Consider the following 18,404-nt stretch of genomic DNA (forward strand, 5'->3'; position numbering starts at 1 on the left):
CGTCATCGCTGCGCGCCTTGTGTGCGTCATCGCCGCGCGCCGCCCCCCAGCCGTGCGTCATCGCCGCGCGCCGCGCCGAGCCGATCGAGGGGCAGGGGCGGTGCAGATGGCGGCGGCGGCGATGGTGGAGCGGGGCAGCGACCCCCGGCCTGGACAGGAGTTGTTACTGGCCTGGAATACCGTGAGCACCGGCCTGGTGCCGCCGGCTGCGCTGGGGCTGGTGAGGCCTGGGAAGAGAGCGGCGGCCCCGCGCGGAGTTCCAGGGACACTACGCGCTCTGGGGCGGCCACCCTCGAGTTCAGACGGCTCTGGCCGTCACCTGCCTCTGTCCTGTCCTGCCACCTTCTTCCGCCGTTCCGTTTCGTTCGGCTCCGCTGGCAGCCCTTCCCTAGCGTCGGCCCAACATCCGTGCACCGGGGACAAGGGGCAGCGGAGTTCGCAGCCTCCCCTCAGCTTCTTCCCTTCCCCGCCTCTCCCCACCTCTACGTTGTGTTCCCCTCTCCTCATGGTTTTCTGCACTCCAGGTGTCTTCACGGACCAGCGGTACAGTCCCGCCAAAGGAAGAGGAGCTCCGGGCGGCGGTGGAGGTTCTGAGGGGCCACGGCCTGCACTCGGTCCTGGAGGAGTGGTTCGTAGAGGTGCTGCAGAACGATCTGCAGGCCAACATCTCCCCTGAGTTCTGGAATGCCATCTCCCAGCGCGAGAACTCTGCGGATGAGCCCCAGTGCCTTCTGCTGCTCCTTGACGCTTTTGGCCTGCTGGAGAGCCGCCTGGATCCCTACCTGCGGAGCCTAGAGCTGCTGGAGAAATGGACTCGCCTGGGCTTGCTGATGGGCACTGGTGCTCAGGGGCTGCGAGAAAAAGTCCACACTATGTTGCGCGGAGTCTTGTTCTTTAGCACCCCCAGAACCTTCCAAGAAATGATCCAGCGTCTGTATGGGCGCTTCTTGAGAGTCTATATGCAGAGTAAGAGGAAGGGAGAAGGCGGCACCGACCCGGAGCTCGAGGGGGAGCTGGACAGCCGGTATGCCCGCCGCCGCTACTACCGACTCCTGCAGAGCCCGCTGTGTGCGGGGTGCGGCAGTGACAAGCAGCAGTGTTGGTGTCGCCAGGCTCTGGAGCAGTTCCACCAGCTCAGCCAGGTCTTGTGAGTACTCTGTCCCGATGGCCATGCCCGTGCTCCTTCCGGTTCCCCGCTGCTACCCTGGGTCCAGCGGGCCTCTGCGGAAAGCTGGCGAGCCGTCCTGATAGCCAGGAACATGACACAGAGAGAGTCCCAGGGACTCCTGTGCAGTGTGTCCTGGACACAGGCGTCACTCACATCCAGTTCCACGGGGTCATGCTGAGGGCCCATGTGGCTTGTGTCTGCAGCAGCAAATTTCTTAGCAATTCCAAACTTCCTGGACTCTGCAGAATTCCACTGCGCCTTTGTCGGCCCTGAGGAGGAATGATTCTCACCCTGTGTGTAGGGCACGTTGGGAGCCCGATGTAGGGCTGAGTGCCCACAGGGTCGTGGGGTGAGCCTTATGCTGTGCTGAGGCGCAGGATCCGAGAAATAAAGAGACAGGACACAGAAGTACAAGAAAAATGCAGCTGGGCTCGGGGGACCACGCCACGTATAAGCAGAGTCAGGCGAGGCCCCGAATGTCCAGAAGCCTGAGTATTTATTGTGTATAGGTTAGGGGGCAGGGCAGTGAGCGAAGTCATCTTTAAGGATAGTGATAGGGTCGTGAGCAATAAAACATGGGGTCCACCCCCATTAGGTCACCTAGGCCAGGAGGTGGACGGTGCGCAGCAAGGGGCCTGTTCCCACGAAGGCAAGGGCCGTGTGCAGTAAGGGGTCCACCCCCATTAGGTCACCTAGGCCGGGAGGTGGACGGTGCGCAGCAAGGGGCCCTTTCCCACGAAGGCAAGGGCCGTGTGCAGTAAGGGGTCCACCCCCATTAGGTCACCGAGGCTTGAAGGTGGGCCATGCGCGGTGAAGAGGGTGCAGTGTGCAATACTTCTATCTATGGGCAAATTACTTCTAAGAAGATTTATGGGGGGATGCTTCAAGTCACATAGCAGTGACAGAGCTGTCAGGGTTACCGCCACCTTCTGGCAGCTTCCAGTAGGTTCTATGGGAAGATGCTTTTCAAGCAGCACAGTAGCAAGAGCTGATAAAGTTCGCAGTCACCAAGGTGGATTGCCGGTCTGAGGGCAGCCTTCCACAAGAACTGGAGCAGGGTCCTACAACTCCTTTATCAGGAGGAGTGGCTCTCGCCCCAAGCCTGCCACACAGCGGGTATCTTTACGATACTGAACGCTGCCGCCTGGGCCATGGATTCTTGTCCTGGTATGACTGTTTTTCCCTTAAATCATGCTCTGCACTGTGTCTGCTCCAGACATTCCTCCGATTATAAGCTGCTTATTCCTTAATTCATGCTCTGTGCTGTGTCTACTCTAGGCATTCCTCAGATTATGAACCAAGATATAATTATATATATGTAGGGAAATATTCTTTAGGCACTCATACTATCAACTATTATATGATTATATATAGAGGATTATATAAAGGGATTCTTCAAACCCTATTTCTGTAAACTAATATATGATTGTATAAAGGATTATATAAAAGGAAATTGCTGGATAGTAGCACTATAAAGTGAGATACTTCTCAAGCCCTAACTGTGCCAGGGTTCTGCTTAGCTCTCATTCCTCGGTGCCTGTATGGGGGGTTACCCACACCTGCAGACATTCCTTGCCCTGTCATTGTGAACAGAAGCTTCCTGCTGCTTCTCTCCAGGGAGATCAGGTCACTGTGAGGGCAAGCAGTCCCCTTTCTGGTTCTCTGGAGAGGGTTTTGTTGTTAGAGACAGGTCCTGTTGTAGCCCTATAGCAATCGTCACACCCTCGGTGGCCATTTGTGGTGACTTTGTCACATTGAACAGAGGTGTAGCAGTGCAGCTAAGTGAGAGTCCTTAGTGGACTAAGGAGTGTGCTGTTGCTGGCAGGTGTCAGGAAGAGTGTGAAGAGCTTCTGTTGGGCTCATCCCAGCAAACCTTTCTCATCCCCCTCTTGAGTCCTTTTGCTTCTTTAGACAAGAGGCCGCACTGAAAGGCACTGACTTTGCTCAGATCTGTGTGCCGGCACACTGTGTGCTGTGGCATCCGTACTTCTGTGGCCAGGGCAGCAATGGAACTGGTGGTCGTTTCAGAGCTGATCCTAGGAGATAAGGCTTGGGCCCCCAACAGCCACACCTGCTGCCACTTATCACATGGGGAAGGCCAGCTGGGCAGGGACAGCAGAGTCTGGGAGTGTTCCCAGGCTCCTTGAAGCCTTTGGCACAACCACCACCCCCAGCTGAGGATTGTGGGGGTGTATGTGTGCTACATGCATGCTGTAGGCAGGGCCGTCCCGGCACGGGGCTGTTCTGGGCTAGAGGGGCCGGTGTGTGCCGTGGGCGCCCATGGCCAGGGCTCTCCTCTAGACACAGGCTCAGTCTGCTGGAGCGGGTCAGTGCCGAGGCTGTGACCGCCACCCTGCACCAGGTGACCCGGGAGAGGATGGAGGACCGTTGCCGAGGCGAGTACGAGCGCTCCTTCCTGCGAGAGTTCCACAAGGTGAGGACCCTCCCTTGGGCTGGGCCCCTCTGGGAACTGGGGAGTAGGTTTCTGCCAAACCTGACACGGGGCTTTAGAAGCAGCCAGAGCGCGGGGGCCCAGCCCCGGGCAGTGGCTGGAGCTGCCTCGATGTAGGGTAGAGGCCAGTACTTCTGGGCCCTGGTGACAGTGAAGACACATCTGGGATGTGCTCATCAGGTCTGCACAGAATCCCACGGCCGCAAGCAGTACTGGGCCAGGGTCCCGAGGGGCTGCTCCAGGCAGGTGTGGCGAGGCCAGGCCCACCACGGGGGCCAGTGGGCGACCCCTTCTCCTCGCTGCCCTTCTTGAGTGTGGACTTGGGTGGCTGGTCCTTCATGGACTGGCCTACAGCCAGCCCGCACCACAGTGAGGAGCCAGACACCCTTGCACGGGGCCTCCAGGCACCTGTGCTGTGGGGGTGTGGTCCGGGGCTCTGCTCTGGGTTCCCAGAGCCATGGGGGAGCTGGGCCCGGCCATGTGGGTCCTCCCACCCTGGCCCAGCTGACACCTGTCCTCTCCCCAGTGCTGCGGGGGCCACCTGCTGAGGTGCAGATTGGCCGAGATGTGGGGCTTTCAAAGTGGGCGGGCGGGTGTCGCCACAGTGGTGGGGTAGGGTGGGCTGTAGCCTGCAGAGGGTGAATGTGTGTCTTGCCGCTGGGTAGCCGCCTGTGGGCATGCGCACGCCTGGACCCGTGGCAGAGTTGCCACTAGGGCTTTGTGCTCACTCAGATGCTCTTGTGATGTGCAGTGTCATCTGCGTGGGGGTGGCCAGTCACCCGTCTGGTCCCAAGGGTGGGTTTATCCGTTTAAGTGGGGGCAAGTGTGCCTACCAGGCACAGCACACGGGTCATGTGTGTCTGTCACATCTCATACTAGGGTTGCTGTTGCCACTGATAAGTGTGGGCACTGGGCACTGGCCTCGCAGGATGGCCCCTTTGGGCTCCCCCAGCCTCCGAGTCAGCCTGGCTCACCACCCCTCCCTGCAGCTCACACTCGCGTTCTCCCGACAGTGGATCGAGCGGGTGGTCGGCTGGCTCGGCAAGGTGTTCCTGCAGGACGGCCCTTCCAGGCCCGCGTCTCCCGAGGCGGGCAGCACCCTGCGCCGCTGGCGCTGCCACGTGCAGAGGTTCTTCTACCGCATCTACGCCAGCCTGCGCATCGAGGAGCTCTTCAGCATCATCCGAGGTCCGCCCGCTCTCCCGCCTGGGGCGCCCTCCCAGGGCCTTCGCCGTGTCCCCTCCGTGCCCACGTCTGGGTTCCCCGCGCCTTTGCCTGTCGTGCTTGCGGGGCTGGTGCGCTCCCCGCCGCAGGCGTCCCCGTGCCCGGATCAGGGCAGGTGCGGCGGATGCGGGACGGCGCTCCTAAGCGTCCGCTCCTGTGCTCCCTCAGCCTTGGCTTCTGCTGAGGACTGGCCCCTGGCTGTCACTGTGTCCACCCTGTGGCGTTCTGGTCAAATGCATCAGCACGCCAAAGTGTTGGGGGGACGTCTGGGCCCAGCGGGTGGTCTCCTCGTCCCGGGGCTGGCGAGCCCCCCACGTGCTCCCGTGTCCGTGTCCGTGGCATGTCCCTCTTCCTGTAGACTTCCCAGACTCCCGGCCAGCCATCGAGGACCTCAAGTACTGCCTGGAGAGGACGGACCAGAGGCAGCAGCTGCTGGCGTCCCTCAAGGCCGCCCTGGAGACGCGGCTGCTGCATCCAGGTGCGGTGCTGGCTGCTGCCCGGCCGCTCGGCCCTCAGGGCTCAGACACCACCAGGGGCTCATGTCCAGCCTCTAGCCCTGGACTTACAGGTCTAAGGAAGAAATGGGTTGAGAAGCGATTGGTGGGGTGCTTAGGGGATCTGGGGTACTCGTCAGCTTGCTTGTTTCTTTGAAGGGAGTCGGGACTGGCCAGGTGGTCTGGGGTGATGAGACCTGCTTCTCTCAGAACACACTACCCTGCAGGGAGGCCCTGTGAGCAGGGAGAGGCGGGGACGGGGGAACGGGGACAGGGGGATGGGCGGACAAGGGGAGCAGCTTCTGCGGTCACATTGGTCTCCCGGGGAAGGAGGCTGCAGCAGGGACCTGTAGACCACCTGACGCGTGGCCGGCAGCCCACTCAGGCGTTGGCCCCTGGGAGGCTGTGGTCCTGGGCACTGCATGACCACCGGCGTCTGCCCTGGCTGTAGGCGTCAACACCTGTGACATCATCACCCTCTACATCTCTGCCATCAAGGCGCTGCGCGTGCTGGATCCCTCCATGGTCATCCTGGAGGTGGCCTGTGAGCCCATCCGCCGCTACCTGAGGTGAGCGCTGCGGCTGGCCCAGGCGCCACGGGGACCCTGGGTGTCCTGCTGAGCTCCCCATGGTCCTGGGGACAGCGGAGGGTGTGCTCGGCCCTCAGGACACAAGGTCTCTCCCAGCTGGGCTGAGCGCACGGGCTCAGGCCCGGGGCTCCTTCCTTTCCTCTTGCCTGTGCTGGGCACCTGTCCTTGTCACACGGTGTCACCGTCCCATCTGTGTGCAGCCCTTCCTTGGCCTCCCCATCTTCAGCACACAGAAGCCCATCCACTCAGCCTTGCCTCGGCGCCGACCAGGCAAGAAGAACGGGCTCTGTGCTGTCCCGGCCGTTTCCATCAAGGAGCAGACGCTCCCTGGGGCTGTTTGGCGTGGCTGCCTGGAGATTCCTCGGGGGTTGCAGAGGCCCCGCGGCCCCAGGACTGAGCAGCGGGAGCCGCTGGGACTCTGGCGCCTGCCTGGGCTTGGTTGCTGCGTTGTGACTGTAACTGGCCTGCGGCCTCTGGGCCGCTTCTTTTTTTGTTTTTCCTGTTTTTGAGACAGGCTCTCGCTGTGTCAGAGTGCAGTGGCAGAATCAACTCTCTGCAGCCTCAGGCACCTGCCTGGGCTCAAGCCATCCTGCCTCAGTGTCCCACAGTACCGGGACGGTGGGCACGCAGGCCGGCCTTGCCCTCGCGGCTCCTGCTGTTCCCATGTAGCGCCCGGTTCATTCTTCAGGGAGTCTGACGGGCCTGTCTTTAGTACACAGCCCGTCATCGCTGGCTGTAGAGGCAGGGGTGGTGGTGCTGGCATGGGCAGTGGGAGGGGCATGCGGGGTATCTGTACTGTGGGCCACAGCAGCACCCATGCCGGCAGGACGCGGGAAGACACGGTGCGGCAGATTGTGGCCGGGCTGACGGGGGACTCGGACGGGACGGGAGACCTGGCCGTTGAGCTGTCCAAGACCGACCCAGCGAGCCTGGAGACGGGCCAGGACAGTGAGGACGACTCGGGCGAGCCTGAGGACTGGGTCCCGGACCCCGTGGACGCTGATCCAGGTTAGCTTACCCCACAGCGTCCATTTCGCCAATAGTTGGAGGCTTCAGCCAGGCCGGCTGCTCTGGGCTCCTCTCTGGCCACACAGCTTGGCTGTGTCAGGTGTGGCCGGTGTCCCAGAGGCTTGAGGGGGTTCAAGGTCAGGGCAGTGCTCCACCCCCACCAGCCTCGGCAGGCCCGTGGTGGGCTGTGACCCTCTGTGGCTGGTCACTCTAGCCGTGGGAGGTGCCCTGCCTCCCGTTCCTTGTGAGCTGTGGGTTATCCCCTGCCCTGCCGTGACACCTGGCAGGGGGTGAAGGAAAACGTGGATGGCCCCTGCACCTCCTGCTGGTATGGGCCTCAGTCCCGTTAGTGACAGCTCCTGCTCAGGGCCCATCTGTGCCTGGCCGCGGTCTACAGAGCTCTGAGAGCTGTGGGGCCCCTGCCTGGCCCCAGCCCTGGCACAGATGGTAAGTCTTCAGCGTCTTTAGTCTCGCTCAGAGGAAAACCCCAGAACCTGTGGCTCGTACCCTAAGCCTACTTGAGGGTCCGGGGAGGTCCCTGTGAGATGGGAGGGGCTGGGGATCGAAGCTGCTGCCCTAGGACCCGACTTCAGGTCTCCTGGGAGGTGCCGGGCTGCTCCCAGCCTCGAGGGCCTTCAGGAAAAGTCATGCTGGGCTGTGCCTCTGGCAGGGCGGGATGGGAGGGGGCGGCCCTGCCCTTGCCGAAGTGCCTGTCAGGTGACAGCCCTGCCCCCGCCGTGCCAGGGAAGTCCAGCTCCAAGCGGCGCTCCTCGGACATCATCAGCCTGCTGGTCAGCATCTACGGCAGCAAGGACCTGTTCATCAACGAGTACCGCTCGCTGCTGGCCGACCGCCTGCTGCACCAGCTCAGCTTCAGCCCCGAGCGGTGAGGCCCGGGGGGCGCCAGCCGTCTCTGGGGGTGCCGGGGCCCTTGCTGAGCCTGTGTGGGGACGGGGCCTGGGGCCCGGTCGGAGCTGCGTGCCACCCCCACTCCTGGCTGGGGCTGAGCTGGCCGCCGGGGTGCCACGCGGGCCCTCCGCTCTGCCCGGGAGGCGCATCCGTGGCTGCTGCAGGTGCTGCTTGGGGCTGCAACCCCTGCGACCCCCTGCCCAGACGCTGCTCCGTCTCTCCAGGGAGATCCGCAACGTGGAACTGCTGAAGCTGCGCTTCGGCGAGGCCCCGATGCACTTCTGCGAGGTCATGCTGAAGGTGGGTCCCTCCCCGCCCACCGCCCGCCGCCCCCAGGTCCCCCGTGACGCCGACTCCTCCCTCAGGACATGGCGGACTCCCGCCGCATCAATGCCAACATCCGGGAGGAGGATGAGAAGCGGCCGGCGGAGGAGCAGCCGCCATTCGGGGTCTACGCTGTCATCCTGTCCAGCGAGTTCTGGCCGCCCTTCAAGGACGAGAAGCTGGAGGTCCCCGAGGACATCAGGGCAGCACTGGAGGCTTACTGCAAGAAGTACGAGCAGCTCAAGGTACCTCCTCGCCGGCCGCCCCTGGGGCTCTGCGCACCCCGCCCTGCGCTGCAGGGCTCAGCGGCCTGGTGCCTGTGGCCACCCCGTCGTCTCCCGAGTGTCTGGGGTTGGTCCCGTCTCACAGCCGTCCCTGCAGGAGATGGAGTGGGCCCAGTCCACGCCTCCTCTGCCTTCCTCACAGCGAGCCTGTGCCCCCTGTGAGCCAGCGTCCCTCAGCCCCACAGGCACTCGGGTGGGCTGTGCTGGGCCCACGTCTCCTGTGCTGCTTCACGGGGACCCCCGTGGCTACACCCACTGAGCGTTTCCTCCTCTCCTGCCATCTGCCCTCTGCCTCTCAGAACCAAGACTTGGGGTGCCTTGTGTCACTGCAGGTGAGGGCCAGGGAGCCAGGGCCACCCTCTGCCCAGGGCAGCTCTCCCAAGCGCACCTGAGGCCCCAGCCCTGCCCCTTTTCTAGATATTTCCCGGAGAACTGCCTTTGCAGGCTCCCGTGGTGCTTGAGGACCAGGGCTGTGGGACTGTAGTGGGAGTGGGAGGGAAGCAGACGTGGGGAGTGGAGGAATGAGCCCTGGCCTGGAGGCGCTGGCAGAGGGGGCCAGTGTGCCCAGAGTGATGGTATCGGCCACGTTTGGCCAATGTCCCCTGGCAGCACCGCCAGTCCCAGCAGTCCCAGAACAGGTGTCCAGGGCCCTGGGTGTGGGATCACACTTGGAGGTTCTTTCTCTGAGCTCATGGTCAGGTGAGATGTGTCGGGTCAGGGGAAGGGGTCAGGACCCCTGTGCAGCCGGGTTCCAGGGCTTTCAATCTGGTGTGTGGGGCCCATGAGGCCTCCGGCGTGCCCAGCGAGTGATCAGGCCTGGGGGCAGCAGAGCACCTCAGCAGGAGACACGTGCGGAGAGGGTCCTGGCGCAAAGCTGGTTTCTACGCTGCAGGCCCCAACCCCAGGAGCCCCAGGGGTGCCCCAGGAAGGGGATGGGCCAGCTGCAGCCAGGGCCAAGGCCGGCAGGTGGGGCTGAGTTCAAAGGAGGGTCCCCAGCTTCTCCAGGCCTGCTGTGACGGACGCTGGGTCTAGATGTGTTTCCTTTTTCTTCCTGCCAAGTGAGAGGGCCCTGCTGTGTTGACAGGCTAAGGAACCTTATTCCTAGGGGAGGGCAGGGTGATGAGTTCACTTTAGTAACTAAGAGGGAAGTTTCCTTGCAGAGACAGACAAGGGGAGGGCCGGGCAGAGGCCCCCGGGGCAGGAGGCGGAGGTTGGACCGCGCTGCTGATCTTGGTGGCCAAGTGCCTGCTGCTTCCCTCCAGGCCTCAGCTCGGCTCTAGAGGAGTCCAGGTATCCCCTGCAGCTTGCCTGCCCTGGTGGAAAGGAGGGCACTGGCCATCTCCCCACCTCCAGCTCCAGCCTGTGTCTCCAGAGCCTGCGGGCACCAAGCCCCCGCTGCCCTGCCGTGTTCTGGTACAAGTCATTGGTGTGGCCGGGCTCTGTGCTCGGTCCCTCTCCCACTGACCCTGTCTGCCTCAGGCTCCACAGTGCCACTTCCGGGTGAGGCCCCCGGCCTCCCTCCAGGTTCCCCCTGGGGTCCCAAGCGTGACTCAGCCACTCCCCATTGCTCGGGCCTGACGTCCTGGGACAGCCGCACTTCAGTGCCCTTCGTGTTCACTTCACGGGACACAGGATGGCTCAGGAAGGCGCCAGGCTGCGCTGAGAGGTCCCACCGGCAGAGCTCCTGGCCTAGGGGCCTCTCTGGGCACGTGGCTGGCATGCAGCCCTCAGCACCTGCACCTGAGCTCGCTGGGCACGTGCTGGCATGCAGCCCTCAGCACCTGCACCTGAGCTCGCTGGGCACGTGCTGGCATGCAGCCCTCAGCACCTGCACCTGAGCTCGCTGGGCACGTGCTGGCATGCAGCCCTCAGCACCTGCACCTGAGCTCGCTGGGCACGTGCTGGCATGCAGCCCTCAGCATCTGCACCTGAGCTCGCTGGGCACGTGCTGGCATGCAGCCCTCAGCACCTGCACCTGAGCTCGCTGGGCACGTGCTGGCATGCAGCCCTCAGCATCTGCACCTGAGCTTGTTGCTCCTGAGCCCTCCTTCCGTCCTGGTGCAGGCTGATGAGTGGCGTTCGTGGAGGTCACGGCCTTGGAGTCAGAGCCAGGACCGAGGCCAACCACTGACTCCACCTCCGTCTTCTGTCCGTAAAGTGGGGTTCGTTTCCTTTAAGAGCTGCCAGATCCTGGAAGGGCTCAGGAGCCTGTGGCCCACAGAGCAGGCGTGTCAGTGCCCCGGTGCCACCAGAACAAAGTGCCACAAACCAAGGGGCTTAAAAGACCAGAAATGTATCATCTTATAGAGGTCAGGGTCAGCAGGGCCCTCTGGAGGCCCTAGGGGAGGCTGCTTCCTCACCTCTGCCAGCTTCTGGGGGCTGCAGGAGCTCCAGGGCTTGTGGGCGGCTCGGTCCGGTCTCTGCTGCGTCGCCTGGGATGTTCCCCTGCTCTGTTCGTGTCCCCCTCTTGGACACTCACTCTACTCCAGGGTGACTTCATCTTAATTATATCTTTAATGACCGTATTTCCAAATAAGATCACATCCAGGGGTTCAGGGAGTTAGCAGTTCATGTGTTTTTTGGAGGGGCACATACCAATCTGCCCCATGACGGTGCCCTCCCACATGCAAGTTACAGTTAACCCCAGTATCCCCAAAAGTCCTCACCGTTTCAGCCTCAAGTCCAAAGTCTCATCTAAATACCATCCACACGAAGTTCCACGTTAGCATGCAAACAGCATCTAAATGAGGTCCAGGTGAGACTTGGGGTGTGTCCGCTCCTCTCCAGCTGGGATGCTGTGAAATCAGGCAACAGACGCTCTGTTTCAAAAATTCAACCGTAAGACAAGCATAGGATAGACATTCCCACACTAACAGGGAAAACTGGAAGGAAAAAGGGTGGCAGGTCACCCCAAGTCCAAACACAGCAGCCGAATTCCATGTGATGCCACGGCCTGCGAATCCTGGGCTCAGTGCTCCGTCCTCGGCCTGCGGGGGCAGCCCCACCCCGCCAGCCTCGGCCTCTGCATCTGCGGCTCTGCTCTTGGAGCCCGCCTGCCCCTCAGTTCAGCCTGGCAGCGTTTCTACTGGTAAAATTCTCACAAACCTCGTTGGCTTCTCTCTCGGGCAGCTCACCAGCATCCAGGCCCTCAGACGAGGGTCCGCAGCCCTTTCCTGGAGCCCCACCTGCCCGTCTCCTGCTGAGACGGTTGGATGCACAGATCACACCCCATCTCTTGCAAATCCTGGTCCACCCACAGCCTTAGCCCTGTCTCAGAGCTGCCTGGATCATCGGAGCATTTTTCAGATCTCCAAGGGCTGGTGCCTTTTTGCTTAACGTTTCCGTCCTTGCTGATTTTTCCCTCTTGCATTCTGCTGTTAAGCGGCAAGGAGAAGCCAGGCCACACCTTCCACCTGCCTGGAAATCTCAGCTGAGCATCCAGGCTCATCACCCGCAGCCCCGCTTTCCACCCGGCAGCAGAGCTCCGGCCCGCCAGGCTCTCTGCTGCCTCCTCCGGCCACAGCAGTACGCTCACTCCGCCCGAGACCTTCCTAGAAGCACCTGTTAGGGGGGCATTGCTGCTGTCACATTTCAGCAGCGCCCTTCCTGGTACCAAAATCTGTTCATTTCCTGTGGCTTGTTCATTTCTTTGTGTCACAAACTGGGTGGCTTTAAAAAAACAGAAATAGACGGCCTTGGTTCTGGAGGCTGGAAGTCAAGATGAAGGTATTGGCAGGGCCCCGCCACCCCGGAAACCTCTTAGAGACCCCAACGCGCTCGGTGTTCCTGGCTTGTGGCCGCGTGGCTCCAGTCGGCCTCTGTCCTCATGCGGCCCCTCCCGCCGCCTGTGTCTCCATCATCCGCCCCGTTTGCCAGTGCAGCCGTGTTTCCCAGCACGGGGGGTTAGGAGGCACACATAGCTTTTCCGGGACACATCTTGTGACACCGGCCCCGTTGCTGTTTTGTGGTGGCTGAGCAGGTGGGGCCCACCCAGTCCCGTGCTCCCGCTGCTCAGCTGTCTGCTGGGGGCAGGGTGGGGCAGGCGGCTCCGAGAGCCCTTCCTCACCCGGTTCCAGGTGGCAGAGCCCACGAGCCTGGGCCCCTGCAGCCGAGCTGCCCACACTGACCCTAGCCCTCCTTAGGCCATGCGGACCCTCAGCTGGAAGCACACTCTGGGCCTGGTGACCATGGACGTGGAGCTGGCCGACCGCACGCTGTCTGTGGCAGTCACCCCGGTACAGGCCGTGGTTCTGCTGTACTTTCAGGACCAAGGTGAGTCCTCCGCCCCGCCATGGGGGAGGGGCGGCACCCTTACGTTCCCCACGGGCCAGGCAGGGGGGTCTGGGCCCCCGACCTCTGGGCCGACAGGAGGCAGGGGAGGGGCGGCCCGTCTGCAGGCCGCCCGGGGTCTCGGTCGCTCTTCACGCAGCCAGCTGGACCCTGGAGGAGCTGAGCAAGGCGGTGAAGATGCCCGTGGCGCTGCTGCGGCGGAGGATGTCTGTGTGGCTGCAGCAGGGCGTGCTGCGGGAGGAGCCCCCCGGCACCTTCTCTGTCATCGAGGAGGAGCGGCCTCAGGACCGGGACAGCATGGTGCTCATTGACAGCGATGACGAGAGCGACTCGGGCATGGCCTCCCAGGCTGACCAGAAGGAGGAGGAGCTGCTGGTGCGTGCGTGGGGCCCACGGGTGGGGGGGCGCGCGGCGGGGCGCGGGGAAGGCCCGCTCGTGCCTGACAGGGGCTGGCCGGTGTGCGCAGCTCTTCTGGACCTACATCCAGGCCATGCTGACCAACCTGGAGAGCCTCTCGCTGGAACGGATCTACAACATGCTACGCATGTTCGTGGTGACCGGGCCCGCGCTGGCCGAGATCGACCTGCAGGAGCTGCAGGGCTACCTGCAGAAGAAGGTGCGGGACCAGCAGCTCGTCTACTCGGGCGGCGTCTACCGCCTGCCCAAGAACTGCGGCTGACGCGCCCGCCCTGCAGGTGCTCACCTCCCGTGCCAGCCCCCACCCGCGTGTGTCCCAGAAGGCACTGCTCGGGGACACCCCACCCCCACCCCACAGCGTGCAGATTAAAGCAGTCAGGTCATCCTTTCCTGTCCTGGTGGTTTTATGGGGCCCCTGGGGTCTCCCACTAGCCTGGGCCTTTCCACCTCAGCCTGGCAGGGTCTGCTCCCCGGCAGCAAGTGAGGGGCCCACCCAGGCCTGCACGTCTGCAGCAGGAATGTGGCCTCCTGAGAGCGTCCTGGGCCGCCCCCGGCTCGGGCAGGAAGCGGCGCATGAGGGCTCACGTCACACCTGGGCCACAGCTCGGGCAGCCACGTCCCAGGGCTTGCTGCCACCTGCCGGACCTCCAGCTCCACCCTGCGCCTCTGGCCTTTGGAAGGAGCCCTGGCGTTACCCTCTGCTCAGCCGGTGCCCACTCCCATGTGCCAGGCTGGGAGGCTCGGAGTGTGGGGCGGGGCTGGGGGTGTGGGGCGGGGCTGGGGGTCTGGGGCGGGGCTGGGGGTCTGGGGCGGGGCTGGCGTGTTGCGTGGGTTCTGTTGGAACTGCTGGGCTCTTGGATGACCCCTTGGCCACTGTTCCTCCTCTCCGGCAGCGAGGCTCTGCTCCAGGGCCTGCCCTGCTGGCCGGGGGCACCGGGTATTCGTCCCCTGCTTCACGCTCGGGCAGGTTGGCCGCAGCACTCAGGCTCACAAGTGTGCCTCGGAAGGCGGATCAGCCACCCCTGCGACCCCCGCACGTGCAGGCTGCCCAGGTCCCATCCAAGAGGCTGCACTGGGAGAGGGAGATGCCCTCAGGCTGAGCGAGGGCCCTGGGGTCTGGCTCTGGGCTCTTCTGCTGTTAAAGCCTGGGCCTCTGTCCCAGAGGGGCTGTTTCCAGGCCGGCCGCGTTCCACCCCATGGCACCGTCCTTGCAGGGGACAAAGGCGGTTTGAAACTGGTGCCTCGAGTCCCACTCCTGCAGCACCTTCCCAGGCTGTGAGCTGCACCTGGTTTCACCTTCCCCCTGCCGTCCCCAGATGCCCTTGCTGGTGCCTACATGTCCACTGTCCTGGGTTCCTTTAGCCACCGCCCAGCACCCTCCCCACCTCTCCAGCTCTGGCCTGTTTGAGCCATCCGGCTCCATTTCTGCACCCTCCTTGCTCTAAAGAACTCTGCCTCGGGGCTTGAGGGAGGAAGTGGCCAGCATTAGCCAGGCGCTAGATGCACAGCCCCTGACCCTCAGCCCCTGACCATCACCCTCTGACCCTCAGCCCCTGACCTTCAGCCTCTGACCATCACCCCCGACCCTCAGCCCCTGACCATCACCCTCTGACCCTCAGCCCTTGACCCTCAGCCCCTGACCATCAGCCCGACCCTCAGCCCCTGACGATCACCCCCTGACCCTCAGCCCCTGACCTTCAGCCCCTGACGATCACCCCCTGACCCTCAGCCCCTGACCATCAGCCCGACCCTCAGCCCTGACGATCACCCCCTGACCCTTGGCCCGTGACCCTCAGCCCCTGACCATCAGCTCGACCCTCAGCCCCTGATGATCACCCCCTGACCCTGACCCTCAGCCTCTGACCCTCGGCCTCTGACCCTCAGCCTCTGACCCTCACCCTCTTACCCTCAGCCCCTGACCATCACCCCCTGACCCTCAGCCCCTGACCATCACCCTCTGACCCTCAGCCCTTGACCCTCAGCCCCTTACCATCACCCCCTGACCCTCAGCCCCTGACCATCAGCCCGACCCTCAGCACCTGAGGATCACCCCCTGACCCTCAGCTCCTGACCATCAGCCCGACCCTCAGCCCCTGACGATCACCCCCTGACCCTCAGCCCCTGACCCTCAGCCTCTGACCCTCGGCCTCTGACCATCACCCTCTGACCCTCAGCCCCTGACCCTCAGCCCCTGACCATCACCCTCTGACCCTCACCCTCTGACCATCAGGCCTCTGCCCCGCCAAGGAGGGCTGGTTCTGCTCATGCGGTATCTCCCCTCTTGCCCTGGTCCCTACTACCTGCTCCACTTCATTCCAAGGCTGTCTCACAAAAAGAGGGGCCCTTTCTCCTGAATTGTGATGGGGGGCCCACTTCTCTGATGCCCACTGTCCCATCAGGCAGTGGCCTGGCCTGGATCCCACTGTCCATGGCTACCACCTGGCCCCAGGCTGGGTGTGCCAGTGTCCTAACCAGGATACAAACCTGCTGGGCTGGCCTGTCGGGTGTCACCGCCAGCTTGGCTCGGGCACACCTTTTGTTCTGTGTCCTGTGGATTCCATCTCTGGATGTGTCCTGAAGACAAGGGTGAAGGGTACACCTCAGGTCACAGCGTCACTCAGCAAGTCAGAGGTTGGAGGACCCCAGCAGGAGGGTGCCTGACCACAGGGGAGTGCAGCGCCACTGGGGGCAGGCTGTGCCCCCCGCCCCCCACGCCCTATGGGTCCTGAGTTGGCGGGAGGCCCAGCCTCGGTTGGCTGTGGGGCAGGTGCTTCCTGCTGCTGCCTGGCAGTTTGCTTGGCAGGTCCTGAGGCGGGCAGGGGCCTCTCTCCCAGCCTGGAACAGCAGGTTCAGGAAGGAGGCTGAGCTTAACCCTGGCCATGCCAGCCCGCAGTCAACTTCCTTGGGCAATGCTTGCCTGTTCTGCAGAGGGAACAGCCTCTGGGGGCTCCAACTTCAGTGACACCTTTAGTCTAGAGCCTTGTATGGGGGATGCTTCGGGAGGCATGGCTTGGGGTCCTGCTCAGACAGCGGTGGCCAGTATCCCCCAGACCTTTCCAAGTTGATGGGGGAATCCCCTGGGTGCCAGCAGCCCTCCTGACCAGACCCTCCCAGAAGCAGTGGGGAGGGAGGCTGGGTGCAAGCCCACCCCCCGAGCCCTCCTTGGTCCTGTCCTGCCCCGGTCCTGGAGGAAGCTGACCTGCAGCCAGCTGGAGCCCAGGAGCAAGTGAAACATTGGCTTCAGGAACATTCCTGTCCCCCACCCTCACCTCACAGTCCCACTGTGACATCAGCACCTTCCAACAGTTCCGTCAGAGGTGGGCAGTGCAGCCAGGGCTGGACATGGCCCCCGGTCTCCAGCCTCGGTCCTGCCTGTGTGGCAGCCCCCTGGGCCTCACATGCTTCTCCTTTCTGCTCATCCCTGCTGCAGGTACCGCCTCCTGCCCCTGCACCCCACACCCCGCACCCAGCCAGGGTTCCCCTTTCCCAGGCAAGGCAGGAGCACTGGAGTCCTTCTGGGGGCCACCAGGGCAGGGGCAGACCTGGGGACCCTCCACAGGCAGGTGACCGGCCCCGCGGCCATGTGGCCCTGTCTCTGCAGCTGGAACCCACTGTGAATGCAGACTTGGCCTCAGCCGAGAGGCCCTCATCGCCCTCCTTGTGCTGCTGGTGGGCGTCAGCGTCAGCTGCTTCTGCGCCCTCGCCATCGTGGCAATTGGCATCTTGCGAGCCAAGCGGTGCGTGAACCCCAGGGCCGGGAGTGGGTGGGAGCGAGGCCAGGCTTTCCATCCTGGGCCCTTGGTCTTGCAAGAGGGGCCTTTGCCCCCTGGGTGGGATGTCACCTAGGGTAGGAATGGCGTTTCCCAGGCGTGTGTTGGGGGAGGTCCGGGGCCCAGCACTCTTCCAGGACTCACGTTGGCCTTCATCCCCTCAGTGAAACATGCCCGAGACTAGTGAACAACAGGTGAGCACCGGGGAGGCCCTGGGGGGGGAGTGCACTGTCCCAGGGGAGGAGCTGGGGGGCACACTGTCGCAGGGGAGGCCCTCGAGGGGGATGGCGTGCTGTACCAGGGGAGGCCTGGGGAGGTGCTGTCTTAACGGAGGCCTTCGAGGGAGGTCACTCTTCCAGGGAGGCCCTGTGTGGGGGGCTGTCCCAGGGAAGGCCCTCCAGGGGGGCGCTGTCCCAGGGGAGGCCCTGTGGGGGTGGTGCTGTCCAAGCAAGGCCTTGGGGGAGCACTGTTCCACATGCTGGCCTGCTGTGGGGGGGGGTCAGGGCCCCACCAGCCTGTGCTGACCCGGCCCCTGTCATGCAGGTTGGTGGAGAATTTTGGGGTCCAGGAAGATCACATGCACCTGCATCCGGTATATGTGGAGTCCCAGCTCTTGGACGCTGACCTGGAGGTCTCCATGATGCCCCTACTGGAGCATGAGAGCCTCGTGGCCAACCCCATGGAGGCTACCCCAGAGGAGCCGCCGCCACCCCCACCCCTGCCACCTGAGTAGGGCTGAGGCAGCTGGGGGAGGGAAATAAAGCATATTTGGCGGTTGTGCGCTGTCCTCCCTGCAGGCTCTCACGCCCCTCAAGGCTGCATCGTGGGGGGTGCACTGGCCTATGGGTCTCATCAAAGCGGGCGCCCAGGCCCACACCGGGTTCCCTGTTTCTCTGCCCCAGGGCAGGAAACCACAGCCCTAATGTGTTTTTCCACCTTCTCTGCCACAGCTGGTCAGCCCGGCTCCTCCCTGCACCCCGCTTTTGAAAGCCCCTAGAACAGGAACTGCAGCTGGCAGCTCCGGAGGCTGCTGGGTCGAACAGGACTTGGGCTGATGCCCCTCCCCCACTGCACTGGCAGCGCCCCAGACGGTCCAGAAGAGTCCTGCGGGGAGGGGTGGAGCGGGCATCCTCTCCTTCCTGGGTGTGCTGTCTCCCTACACCCCAAGGCCTGTGTCCAGTTCAGGCCCCATCCGCCATGGGAACGGGCCGTCCCTGCGTGGAGTCACTCAGCACGTGCACACTGGGCTCACTTTGCTGAGCCTGAGTGGGGCCGAGGCCGGCGAGGAGCAGGACCTCTGGGCTGCGTTGCGTGTGGGCGCCAGTCGCAGCCCGTGAGGTCGGCGGGTGCAGGTGGGCGGCGTCCTGCTGCTCAGGGCTCGGCGGGCGCCTGGTGGTGAACCAGGCGGGGCGAGGTGGTCCCGACAGTGCTGTGGCCGGCGCCGTGCCAAGAGCAGTCTGGAGCTCCGGGACAG

General features: G+C 63.5%; 2 protein-coding genes across 2 annotated transcripts; both read left to right on the plus strand.

Moving 5' to 3' along the window:
- Window positions 1-106: 106 nt before the first annotated feature.
- Window positions 107-13,549, plus strand: ANAPC2 (anaphase promoting complex subunit 2). The gene is made up of 13 exons (XM_012445183.3): window positions 107-220; window positions 525-1,147; window positions 3,470-3,602; window positions 4,634-4,808; window positions 5,203-5,322; window positions 5,790-5,907; window positions 6,755-6,936; window positions 7,681-7,822; window positions 8,070-8,145; window positions 8,211-8,414; window positions 12,596-12,725; window positions 12,883-13,118; window positions 13,210-13,549. The coding sequence occupies exons 1-13, from the start codon at window positions 107-109 to the stop codon at window positions 13,420-13,422; spliced, it is 2,466 nt and encodes an 821-aa protein (XP_012300606.2). The 3' UTR covers window positions 13,423-13,549.
- Window positions 13,550-15,936: 2,387 nt separating this feature from the next.
- On the plus strand, window positions 15,937-17,918 carry TMEM210 (transmembrane protein 210). The gene is made up of 4 exons (XM_012445184.2): window positions 15,937-16,590; window positions 16,762-16,897; window positions 17,095-17,124; window positions 17,474-17,918. Exons 1-4 carry the CDS (start codon window positions 16,503-16,505, stop codon window positions 17,661-17,663), a joined length of 444 nt encoding a protein of 147 aa, XP_012300607.2. The 5' UTR covers window positions 15,937-16,502; the 3' UTR covers window positions 17,664-17,918.
- The last annotated feature ends 486 nt before the right edge of the window (window positions 17,919-18,404 follow it).

Source organism: Aotus nancymaae, unplaced genomic scaffold (genome assembly GCF_030222135.1).
Source record: "Aotus nancymaae isolate 86718 unplaced genomic scaffold, 86718_ANA_hifiasm-v0.15.2.pri h1tg000063l, whole genome shotgun sequence".
NCBI classification, from domain to species: domain Eukaryota; kingdom Metazoa; phylum Chordata; class Mammalia; order Primates; family Aotidae; genus Aotus; species Aotus nancymaae.

Excerpts from the sequence above, each read along its gene's own strand:
- ANAPC2 (XM_012445183.3), top strand. The coding sequence starts at position 107 with ATGGCGGCGGCGGCGATGGTGGAGCGGGGCAGCGACCCCCGGCCTGGA. Across the intron at positions 1,148-3,469 it reads CACCAGCTCAGCCAGGTCTT|ACACAGGCTCAGTCTGCTGG; the intron begins GTGAGTACTCTG and ends GCTCTCCTCTAG. Across the intron at positions 4,809-5,202 it reads GCTCTTCAGCATCATCCGAG|ACTTCCCAGACTCCCGGCCA; the intron begins GTCCGCCCGCTC and ends CTCTTCCTGTAG.
- TMEM210 (XM_012445184.2), top strand. The coding sequence starts at position 16,503 with ATGGCCCCCGGTCTCCAGCCTCGGTCCTGCCTGTGTGGCAGCCCCCTG. Across the intron at positions 16,591-16,761 it reads TCTGCTCATCCCTGCTGCAG|CTGGAACCCACTGTGAATGC; the intron begins GTACCGCCTCCT and ends CTGTCTCTGCAG. Across the intron at positions 17,125-17,473 it reads CCGAGACTAGTGAACAACAG|GTTGGTGGAGAATTTTGGGG; the intron begins GTGAGCACCGGG and ends CCTGTCATGCAG.